Genomic DNA, 16,514 nt, shown 5'->3' with positions numbered 1-16,514 from the left:
GCACCAGGAGGTCAGGTAGGTCCCCCAGGTCCAGGCGGTCCGGGGACTCTCGCGGCTCCCATGGCTCCAGAGAATCTGTGCATACGTATCATAGATCACGGCACTCGTCGCGATCCCGGTATTCTACAAGACAGGCCCGGGCTCACGATGAGTCCCCACGAGCGTCGTGCTCTCGGGCATCCCATGACACGGCCCAAACGGCAGGTGAGGGCAGCGAGTCGGAAGACTACGACCGCTCTGATGCCTCGTCAATGTCTGAACTAGACGAAGAGCAAGTGTCACGCCTAGCCAGCCTAATGGACAGCCTGGTGATATCCGTAAGGGAAACCCTCCAGGTTACGGAAGAAACAGTAGAGACGGCCCCGTCCACGGTGTCGTTTAGACGACAGAGGAAATCACGACAGGTCTTTCCGGACCACCCGGATTTCTCGGAAGCCCTTAACAAGGAGTGGCAGAACCCGGATAAAAAATTCAGGCAACCCGGGAAGACTTGGGAAATTACTTACCCGTTCCCAGGGGGCTTGAAAAAGGGTTGGGCGGTACCTCCAGTAGTCGACCCACCCGTGTCACGACTAGCTAGGAGCACAGCATTGCCAACAGCCGAAGTAGCGACGCTAGCGAACCCGCAAGACAGGAAGCTGGACACCTTGGCAAAAACAGTGTTTCAAGCCACAGGCACAGCCTTACAACCGATATTTGCGGCTGCATGGGTCAGTAAGGCGTCCACAGCCTGGGCCAAACAATTACGGAAAGACATCATAGCAGGCGCTCCACCAAGCGAGTTGCTCGAGCTGACAGATAATATCATACAGGCAAATAAGTTTGTATGCACAGCTCAGCTTGACGCAGCCAAATTTGTGGCCCGGGCGTCCGCCGCATCGGTAGCGACAAGGAGAACACTCTGGCTGAAGAGCTGGTCAGCGGATACAGCGTCCAAAATAGCGCTAACGAAATTGCCGTTTGAAGGAGACAGGCTATTCGGCCCCAAACTGGATGTCATGATAAAGGATGCCACAGGCGGCAAGAGCACGTCACTACCGCAAATGGCGGCAAGGAAGGAGAAGGCCCCATTAAGAAAGAAGCCGTTCTTTAGGCCCTTTCGGCGCTTTCCATCCCGCCCAGGGGCGGGGCAGTGGTCCCACTCTACGAGAACCCCTGCAGAGTCTAAGAGGGGCCCCTCATTTAAAACAAAACAGACGTGGCGACCCCGACCCGGAACATCGAAAATGGCGGGACCAAAAAACGTGGCATGAGGCACTGCCCCCACCCAGTGTCACCAGGGTGGGGGGCAGACTCTCCCAATTTTGGGAGACATGGGGGAGGCGCGTGAACGACAAGTGGGTACAGGAGATTGTGACATCCGGGTACTCAATCGAATTCACAACCCTCCCACGGAATTTTTTCTGCAAGTCCAGAGTGCCGTCCTCTCCGGAAGGGGTAGCCAACTTACAACAAGCAGTACAGAACCTACTAGCACAAGGGGTTGTGAAACCAGTGCCAGGAGCCCAGGAGAGGCAGGGGTTCTACTCGAACCTTTTCCTAGTACCCAAAAAGGATGGCAGAGTGAGACCGGTCCTGGACTTAAGGAGATTGAATCGATTCGTCAGGACAAAACATTTCCGTATGGAGTCAGTCAAGTCCGTGATTACATCCATGCAGCCGGGGGAATTTCTGTCCTCGATAGATATCAAGGACGCCTACCTTCATATCCCAATCCGGGAAACACATCAGAAATTCCTCCGCTTCGAAACACAGGGAAGGCACTTTCAGTTTACGGCGCTGCCATTCGGCCTGTCTACGTCACCAAGAGTTTTCACGAAGGTACTAGCAGCAGTGATGGCGCTAGTTCATGCGGAAGGTATAGAAGCTATTCCATACCTAGACGACATACTAATAAAAGCACCATCGTTGGACGACAACGTCAGGAGCCTGAACGTTACGATAAAAACCCTACAAGAATTCGGCTGGATAGTGAACCACGAAAAGTCATGCCTAATACCAACGCAACGTTTGCAATTTCTGGGCATGATATTCGACACCAGCCTCCACCGGATCCTGCTACCTCAAGCAAAGGCACACAAGCTCCGGCAGGGCGTCCGGTCCCTAAGGCAGGGGAAACCACTGACCATCAGATACTGCATGGCTATCCTGGGCCAGATGGTGGCAGCATTCGAGGCAATCCCCTTCGCTCAGTTCCGATCAAGGATGTTACAACACCTGATACTGTCACGCTGGGATGGGTCCCGGCTGACCCTGGAACGGCAGATCCAGATAACCCCTCAGGTCCGAGGGTCACTGAAATGGTGGCTGAGACCTGGCAGGCTGCAGGCAGGGCGACCGTTGGGCCCCAGGCAATGGACAGTAGTGACGACGGACGCCAGCCTTTCGGGTTGGGGCGGAACACTGAGGGACCAATCGGTTCAGGGAGAGTGGTCACAAAGAGAGGCAAGGCTTCACATAAACATTCTAGAACTGCGAGCTATCTACCGGACGCTCCAACACTTCGGGCCCAGTCTCAAGAGAAAAAGCGTATGCATCCAGACGGACAACACCACAGCGGTGGCCTATATCAACCGGCAAGGTGGGACACGGAGCTCGTCGGTAATGAGCGAGGTGGCAGCCATACTGACATGGGCAGAGAGGCATCTAAGCTCAATATCCGCGGTGTACATCCCCGGAGTAGAAAACTGGATGGCGGATTACCTAAGCCGGGAAAGGATAGATCCCGGCGAATGGGGCCTGCATCCAGAAATTTTTCAGACGATATGCCGGAAATGGGGCACACCAGATGTGGACCTCATGGCGTCACGGTTGAACTGCAAGATACACCCATTTGTGTCCCGAGCCCGGGACCCACAGGCAGCGGCAACCGATGCCCTGACAATTCCGTGGAGGGAGTACAAACTCCTATACGTATTCCCGCCAATCCCGCTCATACCGAGGATCCTGGGAAAAATCAAGCAGGAAGGGCGACCGGCGATATTGGTAGCACCAAATTGGCCAAGAAGGAGCTGGTACGCGGCCATCATAGAAATGCTGTACGACACACCGTGGCACCTTCCGGAGCGAAGAGACCTGCTATCCCAGGGGCCTTTTGTTCACCCGGATTCCAGGTCTCTACATTTGACGGCCTGGCCGTTGAGACCGAGGTATTGAGAAGGAAAGGTTATGCGGAAAATGTCATCCAGACAATGATACGAGCCAGGAAAGCAGCCTCATCAGCAATCTACTATAGAGTCTGGAAGCGCTTCTTCATCTGGTGCGAGGAGAGGCGTTTACAACCAATGCAATTTTCGGTGTCCAGGATTCTTGCATTCCTACAATCAGGCCTTGAAATAGGATTAAGGGTAGGGTCGCTGAGGGGCCAGGTGTCAGCACTAACGGTACTGTTCCAAAGACCAATTGCAAACAGGATGGCAGTACGGACTTTCCTGCAAGGAGTTGCCCATACAACACCCCCGTTTAAGCCTCCGGTCCAAACTTGGGAGCTCAATCTCGTGTTAGACACTATTACGGTCCAGCCGTTTGAGCCGCTCAAGGAAATCCCGATGCGGTTACTAACCTGGAAGGTGGCATTCCTCGTCGCCATCACATCGATCCGAAGGGTCTCAGAACTAGCGGCACTGTCTATACAAACACCATATATGGCCTTTCACCAGGACAAAGTGGTACTAAGACCATCACCCGAGTTTTTACCAAAAGTAGTCTCTCAGTTTCATATTAATGAGGAAATCGTTTTGCCCTCCTTTTGTCCAAATCCAGTACACAAAAAGGAAAAACTGCTACACCACCTGGACGTAGTAAGGGCGCTGAGAACCTATGTGAAGAGAACAAGGGATTTCCGCAAGACCGACTCCCTCTTCGTTATTCCGGAGGGGACTCGAAGGGGCCTAGCAGCCTCAAAAGTCACCCTATCAAAATGGATAAGGTCCCTGATAACGGAAGCATATCGAGCCTCGGGACGCTCGCCACCATTTCGGGTTACGGCCCACTCCACACAGGCGGTGGGGGCCTCCTGGGCAGTCCGTCACGGAGCCTCAGCCCTCCAGGTGTGCAAGGCAGCCACCTGGACTTCCGTGCATACATTTTCGAAGTTTTATAGAGTCCATATAGCCGCATCATCCGATGCCGCTCTTGGACGGAAAATCCTGCAGGCGGCAGTCGTTTGACCGCACGTGCAGTGCCCACCCAGTATATGTTTTTTTCGGGACTGCTTGTGAACGTCCCATGGTCTAGGCTGTGGCCCCCAATGATACGGACGAGAAACAGATATTTTTGGTATAACTTACTGTAAAATCTCTTTCTCGTCGCGTTCATTGGGGGCCACAGCACCCACCCCTTGTTATTTAGGCGGTTGCCGTAACTCTCTGTTCTTCGGTCATTTTTTTGGTGGCAAAGAATTACGCCAGATTTATGTTTGGTATGTATATAACACAATATGTATAAATGTACTCCCACTGGCTACCTACTGCTTGCAGACAGACTAATTAGCTGAGTGCCTGCAGGGGGGATATAGCCAGCGGGGAGGAGCTAACACTTTTTTTGCTTAGTGTCGCCTCCTAGGGCAGTGGCTATATCCCATGGTCTAGGCTGTGGCCCCCAATGAACGCGACGAGAAAGAGATTTTACGGTAAGTTATACCAAAAATATCTGTTTTCTGCTTACTTTCTGTCACCATCTTCTGACTGCCAGAATTTTTTTTGTCTTTTCTGCTGAATGGGTTGGGGCTAGAGATGAGCGAGCACCCAAATGCTCGGGTCCACCATTATTCGAGTCGAGCTTTTTGTAAAATTCGAGAGCTCTTCTCGAGTAACGAACCCCATTGACTACAATGGGAGACTCAAGCATTTTTGTATGTGGGACGCCGGGTCCCGAGCTTTTTTTTTTTCTTGGTACATGTTCTCTCTCTCTCTCTCTCTCTCTCTCTCTCTCTCTCTCCCCTGCCTGCCAGCCAAAAAATTTGCCATTGACGCGCGCGCTGCATTGCGGCGGGGAGGAGCCAAAAACTGGGGCTGGGTCGAACACTGCGTGAGGCTCGTTCGAGTAATGAGCACCATCGAGTACGCTAATACTCTAACGAGCATCAAGCTCGGCAGAGTTCGTTCGCTTAACTCTAGTTGTGGCTTGTTTTCTGCCTCATGACCTGTAGTTTCTATTGGTACCATTTTGGGACACATGTCACTTTTTGAACGCCTTTTTAATTTAACTTCATCTTGGAGACATGCTGACTAAAAAGCACAATTCTGACTCTGGGTATGGTTTTTTTTATGGCTTTCACTGGGAGAAAGAAATAATGCTTTTTTAATAGATTGCAGTTAAACAAATGTGACAAAACCTCAAATACTTATTATAATTTTTTTAATGGGAATATATTTTTTTCAGCTTCTAATATTCTTTATTTTTATAATAAAAAACTTTATTTAAGTTATTCCTACTTTTTTCTTCTCCGTATTTGTTTGCTTATACAATATATTAAAAAACTTCATTAGAATGCGGATTTAACCCTGTCAAGGGCCAAATTTGTGAGCAGAATTTGCAACGTGATTCTGTGCAGATCCAGAAACTCTGCACATGGATTTTGACTATTGACAGGGCTAAATACATGCGTGAATCTGCGGCAGAAATATGTGCCTTAGTCACGGATCTCTACTGCGGTTGTAGAGGTGGAATCCATGACACAAAAAAAATTGGTTCAAATTCCACCATGTGAACACACCGAAGATGGTGCCTGGAATGTCCGAATAAAAGGGAGACTCCGAAATCCCTGATGTGCTCCTTTATTTCTGGGGCCTGTGTTTGAGTCTAGTTGCACACTAGGGCCACATATGGGATATTTCTGAAAACTACAGAATCAGGGTACTAAATATTGAAAATTGTTTATCTGTTAATTCCATCTGTGATGCAGAGAAAACTAACTACAATTGAAAATCTGCAAAAAAATTGAAATATTTGCATTTCACCTCCACTTTGCTTTAAGTCCCATGAAACACCTAAAGGGTTAACGAAGTTCTTAAATGTGGCTTTGAATACATGGAGGGGGCAGTTTTTATAATGGGGTGATTTATAGGGGTTTTCTAATGCGCAGGCCCAACAATCCCACTTCAAAACTGAACTGTTCTGAGTTTGGGTATGTTCTTCCAAATTTCAAAAATTGCTGCTATACTTATAAGTCTTGTAATGTCCGGAAAAAATAAAAAGTGATGCTGGCATAACGTGGGCATATGGTAAATGTTCTTGTTGTGGTAAGACTATCTGTACCAAGAATGTAAAAATTCGAAAAATGGAAATTTTGTCAAATTTTCTCAAAATTTTTAATTTTTTTTCTAAATAAACGCAAAACACACCAACCAAAATATATGAAGAATATGAAGTAAAATGTCTCACGAAAAAAACAGCCTCGTAATCACTTGAATAAGTAATAGCATTTAAAAGTTTTTACGTGAAACGCCATATTTGAAAAAGTTGGCTGGGCCATGTAGACCAAATTGACTTGGGTGGCAAGTGGTAAACACTATCAGAACGTTCATTTGTTGCTTGCTACATCTGTGCTGTAAAGAAGTACTAATGTCCGTAGACACTGATATTGAATAAGGGCCCTTGCACACAATTGCACACAAGGGCCCTTGCACGTCAATATTTATTAACCCATTTGTAACTACTCCTTATGTCACATGTGATCAGAATGCCACTTCTAGTTGGAATGATGACCTTGCCCTTCGATGCAGGGCAGAGCCATGTGGATTGCTATTAAGCCTGGCTATTAGCATAACTAATTACTATGGCAAGAAGTCTTCAGCAAGGGTGAAGGATATGGATTGTGCTGTCTGAATGCAATTTTAAGCTGACATTATCTGAAGTTTAATTAAGAAGTGAAATACTAAAGGCTGCTCTAATTCATTGTACTGGAGGGTGACAGCCAGGCTAATTTAGCAGAAGCAATTTCCAGACCTATCACTTGTATGCGGCTTGTATCAGAATGTTCTTGGACAGGTGTCTACCACTCTGAGCATGGTACCGGTCTGCCTGTGTGCATGCTTTGAAGGGTATAGCAATGAAAATCTGAACTGAGGTGATTGAAGTATTTTCCTTTGTACTGAGCATTGTAGTGTATTGATACAGTGATCCTGGAGCATTTTTGCACCAACCCCATGACCCTTGAATTGATAATGTTTCCATTAAAGGGATTTTCCAGGACAGAAGTATTGATGACCTATGAATAGCAATTAGTATCAGATTGGTTGTGGGGACGGGGGCTGATTCCCCTATTGATCAGCTGTTTGCAGGGACCTCTGCACTCGGGTGAGTGCTGTAGCCTCTTCATTGGCCTGTGATGTTACGTCCATCTGTCAGGTGGTCCAAGTGCTGCTCAGTTCCATTCAAATGAATGGGATTGAGCTGCAATACCAGGCACAGCCACTATGCACTTTGCCTGGTGTACACTGAAGAGGTCTGCCCCTTCAAACAGCTGATTGGTGGAGCTGTCCATCACCGCCAATTTAATATGGAGAAAAGGGAAATCAATATTTGCATCCTGGAAAACCCCTTAAACCCATATTGTGGACCTAAGGACATGACATTCAGGGGGGGGGGGGTCATCTCCACTTTTCAAAAACCACAAGGTTATTTTTTTTATGACCATATGAGGGCTTGTTTTTTATGTGGTAAGTTGTAGTCTTTGTTATTTTTCGGGTGCATACAATGTATTTCATAACTTTTATTAATTGTTTTTAGATTTACAGTGTTAATAATGCAGCATAAGTGACATGATAATTTTTTTGTAGGTTGCTAGAATTACAATAATACCAAAATATTTAGCGTTTACTACTTTTGCACAATAAGGGCTTATTCAAACTGGCGTATATCGGCCTGGTTTTCACACCCCGGACGATATATGGTGCCCCTCTGATGCATTGGTTTACAATGCATCAGTGCACAGGGGCGTACGTCTGTAGCGTAAAAGCTCCTGGTCAGGGCGGGGGCAGATGGTTTGATCCCTAAGTGAGCCAATGACAGCTGCAGTAGAAGGAAGCTGGGAGGGAGTTTAGCAGCGTGACTGCTAAACTCCCTCCCCCTTCTCTTCTCCTTCCCACCCCTTGCTGCTGTTTGCAATGGGAGGGTTGGGGCAGAGCTAAGTCCCGCAACATCCCACCCCTCCCATTGCAAACAGCGGCGAAGGGCGGCAGCTCAGCGCACTAGCTCTTGCCCCGTCCCGCCTCTTCCTCTTGCAGAGAGCTGGTGAGGGGGAGGGAAGGGCTGTCCCCCACCCCCGCCCGACGGCATATACGCCGCCCTGTGCATTACACGGTAGTGTATATCGGCTGGCAGATATACGCTCGTATGAGTAAGGCCTAAAAACGCTTTTTTAAAAGTTGTTTTTTTCTTGCATTGCTGCATTCAAAGTCTAATTGCTTTATTATTCTTCCATAATAGAGCTTGTTTTTTGTGTGACGGGCTGTAGTTTTTGTTAGTACCATAGTGGGGTACATATAGTTTAATTAAAGCATTTTGTATTGTATTTTTTGGGGGAGGCAAAGTGAACAAAAAAAGCATTTTGTCTCCATTTTCTTTTCTTTTTTTTATATACCATTTGCCATGCAGTATAAAAAGTGTGTTAAGTTTTTTGTAGCAGCAGTTACAGATGCAAAGATACCAAACATGTGGGTTTTTACATTTTAAAATCTTATTTTAATCACAAGTATTAAAATAACAATTGTGGAGGAACAATTGTGCAAAAACGGGTTTTTTGTTTTATTATTTTTTTTCTTTTTCTATTTTTCTTTCCATTTTTTTTTTTTTTGCGAGAAACACAAGGGATGTTCCTTTTTTTTCAGGCCACATCGTATGAGTGAAAACATCGCAAATGGGAATGAAACCATTGGAAATTATTGGTTTCATAATTCTGCGTTTTCATTCACTCTCGCATCAAGTGAAAATGGCGCGATTTTATCGCCAATGTGTAGTTAGCCTAAAGTGGCTTTGATAATTGGTTTGAGAATTATCTTGTGTATTTTTTCTTCCTTTAACTATAAACCAATCAATATCCCTGAATATAAAACACAACCCACAATATTAACCTGCCACCACCTTAATATAATCAGCGATTGAAGCTATTCTAAAAGGACACTGCTGTATGGTAGGTACAGTATGTAAGTGGCCATTACTCTTACTGATAGTTTATATTTAGATATGAGCGAGTATACTCGCTAAGGTTAACTACTCGAGCGAGTAGTGCCTTAGCCGAGTATCCTCCCGCTCGTCTGTAAAGATTCGGCTGCCGGCGCGGTGACAGGTGAGTTGCGGCAGTGAGCAGGGTGGAGCGGGGGGGAGAGAGGGAGAGAGAGATCTCTCCTCCGTTCCTCCCCGCTCTCCCCCGCCGCTCCCCGCCCCCTGCCGGCCCCCAAATCTTTAGAGATGAGCGGGAGGATACTCGCTAAGGCACTACTCGCTCGAGCCTTAGCGAGTATACTCGCTCATCTCTATTTATATTGTACCATTTACCATTTGTGGGCTCCGGCACTTATATTATTCCTGTCTGGCTGTAGTTCAGTAATGAATACTAGCTTCACAGGAAATGAAGAGTTCAACACAAAAACTGTCCACTTGGGAATGAAGAATATTCTAGAAGGCTCTAGATGGGATGATTTTGTGCTTTGTATGGGGAAATAAATACGTGTTCATTGTAAATAACTAGTATTGTGTGTTCAATGATGTATACAATGTACAGTGTGCATGTGTGAAAATCTTCAAAAACTTTTAACCCCTTAATGAGCAGGATTTGGGGGATTTTGGGGGGAATTTTACCCATGTGATGGTTTTACTGCCCTATTTTTTTTCTTCAGCTGCCAAAATTATTTTTGCTGCGTTTTTTTTTCCTGTGATATATAAGGTTATTTTTTAAGATATTTTTTCACAGACTTTTTCCTTCCTGTTTTTTTTAGTTTTATTAGGGGTAAAATGCTAAAAAAATGTTTTAAAAATTCATGGTTTTTCATTTTTAAAATTAGTATATTTAATTTGTATAGTCTCAGATTAAAAGGTGCATATGGCTACAGTTTAGGTTTGCATCAGTGGCGGTTCATCATATATATATATCCTTTTTTATTATGTATATATATATATCCTTTTTTATTATATATATATATCCTTTATTATATATATATATATATATATATATATATATATATATATATATATATATATATATATATGTTTTGTTTTTTTTAATTGTGTAATTTTGTAGACTTATATTTGTAATTCTATTTTATAGCATCTATGTCCCCCCATGACATCATTAAGACCTCTGGGGGTCATTTACATGGTCTTTGTTTTTTCAATTTCATTCTTTTCCACTATGGCTTGGGAATCCATAGGAGCAGCATCCATAGCAGCCCCAGTTACAGGGGAAAACATCCCCTGCTAGGACCCTGCAGCTGTGCTGTGTCAGGGGGCACCTGGCGGTCCAATGATCACCGGGTTGAATAGCGGAAGTAATTCTTCCATTTTCTCTCTTTACAACATAGCGCTCACTGAGAGCTATGTAGCCCATCAAGAAGAAGGCAGTAGTGGTTGAAAACCGGGGAGCCCCAGCCAATCAGTGACTATCTAAGAGGCATGCTCATTCCTACTATGCCGGAATTTAGCACAATTTTTGGCACACTCACACAAATAATAGTCAGCTCACCAGTTCAAATTCAGACCTTCTGTGCACAGAATAAAATCCCAGAGCAGAATAGGAATTAAGTAACTTGCCAAAAACCCAAGGAATACGACCGCTGAAGATCTGCAAATCTAAGAACATTTAAAATCATACACATGGATACAAGCTCCCACTGATAGATAGGCCTGTTTCTGACTATCCATCCGTAATCTTGGCTATCCACTCTGGGCTCAGTATAATTACTTATTTAAAACACCCCCATCATATGATCCCTTCAAAACCAATCACGTGATTTAATGCTGAGAGATGATAATATAACTAAAAAAGTATGAAGAAAAACTCACATTTAATAATGTAGTGCAATACCATGCCTGCGATTTAATCCATAGGGATATCTACTATGCATATTTATTATCCATTTAGCTTCTGCATCTGAAAGCAGTTTCCTACAGTCTCCTATCCTGCGGAGCTGACTATAGCTTGGAAAGAAAAGCCATCCGTATTTCCCTGCTGAGCTTTATGAAAGTGTTGAGACACCACCGACATGTACCTAGTTCTAGCATGAGCAACATCTGACATGTGTCTATGGTTACAAACTTTTAATGGTCCTGTAGTACAGCCTATGAGCTGCAAATTGTAGATCTGACCTGTAATTAGATGTATTGCAGTTTATATAGTTGGTAATTTTATATTCTTTTGATGTTACACTTGATTTACAAGTTTTACCTGGAGCTGCCGACATGGAAGACTTACAGACTTTATGGCCACAGCGGTAAAAACCCACCACGGCTATTCAAGACCCTAAAGATCTATGGTCAATAATAAGTAAACTTGGTCATAAAATACTTCCTATTGTTGGTGCTCTTCTGGAAACAAATCCCACTTTATTACTTAAGGCTTCCTGTAACTTTGAATCCATCCAGATATTCAAATGTATTTTAATTATTATTAGTTAGTTATATTGACTTCCTATTCCCAATCATTGTTTTACAGACTTCCTAAAAAGTCGTACATTGATTTGAAGAAATGCTGCCATCTAATAGGTGGTGCTGCAGAGGTATTGTTCCACTCCTCCTTACCTGAGGAGTGTGCATGGCCTTATAAGTCTTCACACTCACTTTTCAGTTGTCTTCTCACATCCCTACTGGGTGCTCTCCTTGGGAAGAGACGATGCCATTCCCTGACCCACTCACCCCCTAAGTGTCTCCACACATTTTTTTTTTAGGTGCTCTCCTTAAGGAGAGACAACACCCCTCTTGACCCACATCACAGGCCTCTCACTAGCCAAGCCAGAAACCTACTGCAGGGGGCAAGCACCACGAAAAAGCTGTCTGTATGGTTTTCTGGCTGGGTTTTCTATTCCCAATCATTGTTTTACAGGCTTGTTAAAAAGTTGTACATTGATTTGAAGGAATACTGCCATCCAATAGGTGGCGCTGCAGAGGTATTGTTCCATTACTTGATTTAATTATATTAATGACATGGTTATACTGTTTGCTGTAAGCAGTGGAAAAACCAACATTACACTCATATCTCGTTCTTGTTTTTACCCTGAATTAAATCAGCTTCATCAATGGCAGAAACAATGCCTTCTGCCCTATTGAGGGACCATTTAGGATATTTATGTTTATGAGGTTTGTGTTAACCTTGGTAACTTGTTCTCATTACGTGAGCAGGTTCTTTTAGTTCTAACCAATTCTCCAACAGGGATATTTTTAATTACACTCAAGAATCAGCCATTAGTGTAGAATTAACAGAATGAGGTTTCCTGCAAGGGAGAATGTCCTCTCCGTTCTCAGAAGGAATCAGAGTGATATCCCAAAAAAATATTAGTCTGCTGTATGTCATACGTAAACCCACGATTGAAGTTACTAAGAAATTGTGCCACTTCCTCTACTTAAGTGATTCTACCATCCAACCCCAGGAGCAGGTTATCTATAGGATGACCATACCACCCTGTGGGAGGTGAATGGATGGTCTGAGAAAACAGAAAGCTCTTCCCATAATACCATGTAAAGGTTTGCCAATGAGGGTGAAAATTTAGCCCCTACTGGCACACTCTGGTTCTGTAAACAATACTGCCCATCCAAAGTAAAAAATATATGTTTATGGGAGGAGCTTTTTGTTTTCTTGGACCATGCATTTCTGGGGCAATTTTTGGTGTGCCACTTTAACCCTTTATGGTAGCTCATTAGACAATGAACAACCTGCCAACACTGATGCCCACTGTGAAATACTATAACAGTTTTGTGAGTTATTTTGATATTAATGACTATTTGTTACAATTTAGTATGATTGCACAAGTGCAAACAATTAATATTGCTCATAAAATGATGCGCTTTCAGTAGAGTAAGGGCGCCTGCACACGAGCGGGAATTCCGCAGCAGGATTTCCCGCGGAATTTCTGCCGCTGGAAGCCTGCATAGGATTGCGTTAACAGAGCCCTGCACAGAAATGTCACTCACCCGCCGCCGGCTCCGGTCTGCGCATGCGCTGGCTGCCCGGCAAGCCGGCGCATCAAACAGCCGGAGCCGCGGGCGCGGGTGAGTACGCGCTGCTCCCTGCAGGCGCTCGGGTCGGGTCCCGCAGCGAGAATCCGACCCGCCCGTCTGCAGACGGCCTTAGGTCTCGTTCAAACATCGGAATTTAGTTTCAGATTTGCATGCAAATTATGCGCCAAAGTTCACATGACATCAGCATTCTCTTCAATGCTATAAATATTTGCCGTGTAGTTCACGTGACATGGATTTTTCTGAATGTACATTTTGAAATCCGCTTTGCAGTATAAAATAATTAAAATGTCTATTGTTGGCACAGTTTCAGTGTGAAATCCATGTGGAAACCATGTCAGACGCCCACACGCGGATTTGCTGCATTGACTAGGGCTTAATCCTCAGGCAGATCTGCATGAAAGTTCGAGGTAGAACTCCAGAGCTCAACCATGGACTTCTGCAGAGGATTAAATTGTCAGACTCATATCCAAAATAATCCAACACGGATCTGACAGTTGATATGCCAGTGGGAACATGCCCTTAAGATAAATTTACTTGCCGCAGATTTGTTGCATAAATTTCGGTAGAGAAAGTAAACCCAGCTCACCCACACCGGACACTATACTGGAATCTAAGGGCTCTTTCACAAGGGCGTGGTTTTAACGCAGAATAGGCGTGAAAAAAATTGCTTCTATTAGAACCAATGGTTTCCTATAGAAACGTTCAGATGATGAAATTTTAGACGTACAAAAAACCTGCACCTTAAAAAGATAGGATATGCGTGGCTCCAATGCCCGCATCTAAGGTCCGTGCTGTGTGAAAAGATAGGACCTGACCGCCCTGGTGCGTGATGCGCAGGAGTCTCCATAGACTCCTATCGGAGCTGGAGTTTAGTTGTGTCTGTTGCTCCAAAAAGAAGATTAGAAGTTATTAGGAGGATTTCTGCCAAATAGCAACGGTGCCGCTACACCCAGAAACACATTTTAAATGTCCCACTGTAAACTCCTGCAGGGATGAGGGGAAGCCTCGAGGGTTCCCATCATCTCCCCAGGGGCTCCCTTAATCCCCGCGGAGACTAACAGGAGTTTACAGCAGGACATGTGAAATGTGCTTATGGGGATCAAGTTTTAAGCCCTGCTGCTGGGCCATTCCCACCCACTCTCCTGGGTATGGGGAATCCCTTTGAAAGGCCTTTAGTAGAGATGAGCGAGCTACTTGAGCGAGTAGTGCCTTATTCGAGTACCTGCCGGCTCGTCTCTAAAGATTCGGCTGCTGGCGGGGGGTGGGGAGCGGCAGGGGAGAGTGGGGAGGAACGGAGGGGAGATCTCTCTCTCCCCCCCCGCTCCCTCCTGCTCACTGCCGCAACTCACCTCTCACCCGCGCCGGCAGCCGAATCTTCAGAGACAAGCGGGCAGGTACTCGCATGAGGCACTACTCGCTTGAGTAGTTTGCCTTAGCGAGTATGCTCGCTCATCTCTACCCTTTAGCCCTGCCCTCGATTTCTTTTACATGTTTCAAGCCTCACACCCCGGACTCTTCCTCATAATGACCGCATAATGTACTACATATGACCATGCACGCACGCAGACGGTCATATGCAGTATGATATTTTTTTTGTTTGCTTACATTTCCCACGCTGTCACTTACCGAGGATGCGGATACCCATAGCCCATACATAATGTAATTGCCTATGCGCTGTGGGTATATCTGTGACCATAGAGAACAATGGACTTTGTTATCAAAGATATCAGTGGTAAAATAGAACATGCTGAGCGTATTACATAATTCTGACCTGCTAATTTGAGCAGAATTGTGTAATCCAATGCATTTGAGTGATCCGCTTATTACCATGGATCAAACTTGTGGAATCCATAATTCCTACCCGGTAGTGTGAGACCGGCCTAAGGATGCACATGACCTCAAATCAACAGTGTGGTATACTAGCACATGCTAACACAAAACATCAATAAATGTAATGTAAATCTGAACGGTAATTAAAACCTCCAGGATGGCGACTGTCCAGAACCGTTATCCAAAAGGCTTCTCTAGTTCTCAATTTTCCCTTCCAGTCACCACCTCTACGAGGCTTGTTAACCCTCTCAAGACCCAAAAAATGAAATGATATAAAATTGCCCAAATTTACAGAAAGTGTTGCTATAATACTGCAGAAATTCTGCGATTACCAACATGAGAGGAATCCGTAATGTTTTTTTTAGAGGTCTTATAGTTGATCCCATGTGTTGTAATTTATATGAGGTACAACTGAGGACATACAATATGTATGTAGTGGAACAGTTAGTAAATGATAACATAAAAAAATTATAAATTAATCTTGCTATTTGTATGGCGCCAACTTATTCCGCAGTGCTTTCAGGTAATTTGTTTATTATCCCCACCACCAAGCTTGGTACTCATTTTACTGACCGCAGGAGGATGGAAGGCTGAGTCAACCTTGAGACGGCTACCTGAACCAAGCAGGGATTGAACTCACAACCTTCAGGTCATGAGTGAGAGCTTAGGACTGCATTTCTGCTGCCTTAGCACTCTGAGCCACATTAGACGTAAAATCCTTTTTGTCAACATTAGAAGAACATCTTACTGGGCGCTGTATACTTGTAACATCCACAATGTGGACATGCCACAACTATATGAACCCTTCGTCATTAACCACATGTTCACTTTAGACCTCCTTTCCATAACTGAACGAGAAAGGGCATTATCTACGGTCATACATCTCTTTGCAGAATAATTACAGCCCATTAAGCTTCCCATCCGTGTGCAGGATAGGTAAATATTAATTCTAGAGACCACTCTGTTGTAATCTGTGGCCTATTGTGTTGTGATGTGGGGATACCTCACCCATGTAGCCTATTCTTCTTTCCTGCAGATGACTTTAATGACCCCTACTGTAATTTTCCAATGCAGTATGCTGTCCATGTTGGATTAAAAGATCCGAATATCCTCTCTTCTGCAACCATCTAGCTATATTGTACACCTGCTATGTTGCATGTAAAACAATAGGGATTTATACAGCCTGGTAGTCCCCTGAGTTTATTTGAGTCACTGCTTTATAATAAGCATTAATTCCTATTTATCCTTAACAGTCTAGTTATTTTTTTGACGATATGATTCCTACTGAATTGTAAAGAAAAAGGCACAAAAGCATAAATAAGTATAAAAAGCACATTCCAGCTTCCCAATGTTCTCATGTACACACAAAGCCATTTGATACCCAAGTGGACCCAGTACATGGGTATTAAAAATTATCCCCTCCCACATCACCACCCAACCCACTCCATTGCACTTCCCCTTCTTCATACCCAAATTTGTTTTATGACTCCACCCCCCTCACAAAAAAAGTTAAA

General features: G+C 44.6%; 2 protein-coding genes across 2 annotated transcripts in view; both read left to right on the top strand.

The window, feature by feature from the left end:
- The window catches only part of PLCB1 (phospholipase C beta 1), a 630,414-nt gene that overhangs the window by 128,441 nt on the left and 485,459 nt on the right, over nucleotides 1-16,514 (top strand). The gene's annotated exons all lie outside the window — the stretch shown is intronic.
- LOC136620720 (uncharacterized) lies at nucleotides 694-4,283 on the top strand. The gene is made up of 2 exons (XM_066595663.1): nucleotides 694-1,929; nucleotides 2,575-4,283. Exons 1-2 carry the CDS (start codon nucleotides 1,314-1,316, stop codon nucleotides 4,167-4,169), a joined length of 2,211 nt encoding a protein of 736 aa, XP_066451760.1. The 5' UTR covers nucleotides 694-1,313; the 3' UTR covers nucleotides 4,170-4,283.

Source organism: Eleutherodactylus coqui, chromosome 3, assembly GCF_035609145.1.
Source record: "Eleutherodactylus coqui strain aEleCoq1 chromosome 3, aEleCoq1.hap1, whole genome shotgun sequence".
Lineage (NCBI taxonomy): Eukaryota > Metazoa > Chordata > Amphibia > Anura > Eleutherodactylidae > Eleutherodactylus > Eleutherodactylus coqui.
The sequence above is the reverse complement of the archived record's forward strand: the minus strand, read 5'-3'. Positions and strand labels throughout refer to the sequence as shown.

Excerpts from the sequence above, each read along its gene's own strand:
- LOC136620720 (XM_066595663.1), top strand. The coding sequence starts at position 1,314 with ATGGGGGAGGCGCGTGAACGACAAGTGGGTACAGGAGATTGTGACATC. Across the intron at positions 1,930-2,574 it reads TGGACGACAACGTCAGGAGC|CGGCAAGGTGGGACACGGAG; the intron begins CTGAACGTTACG and ends GCCTATATCAAC.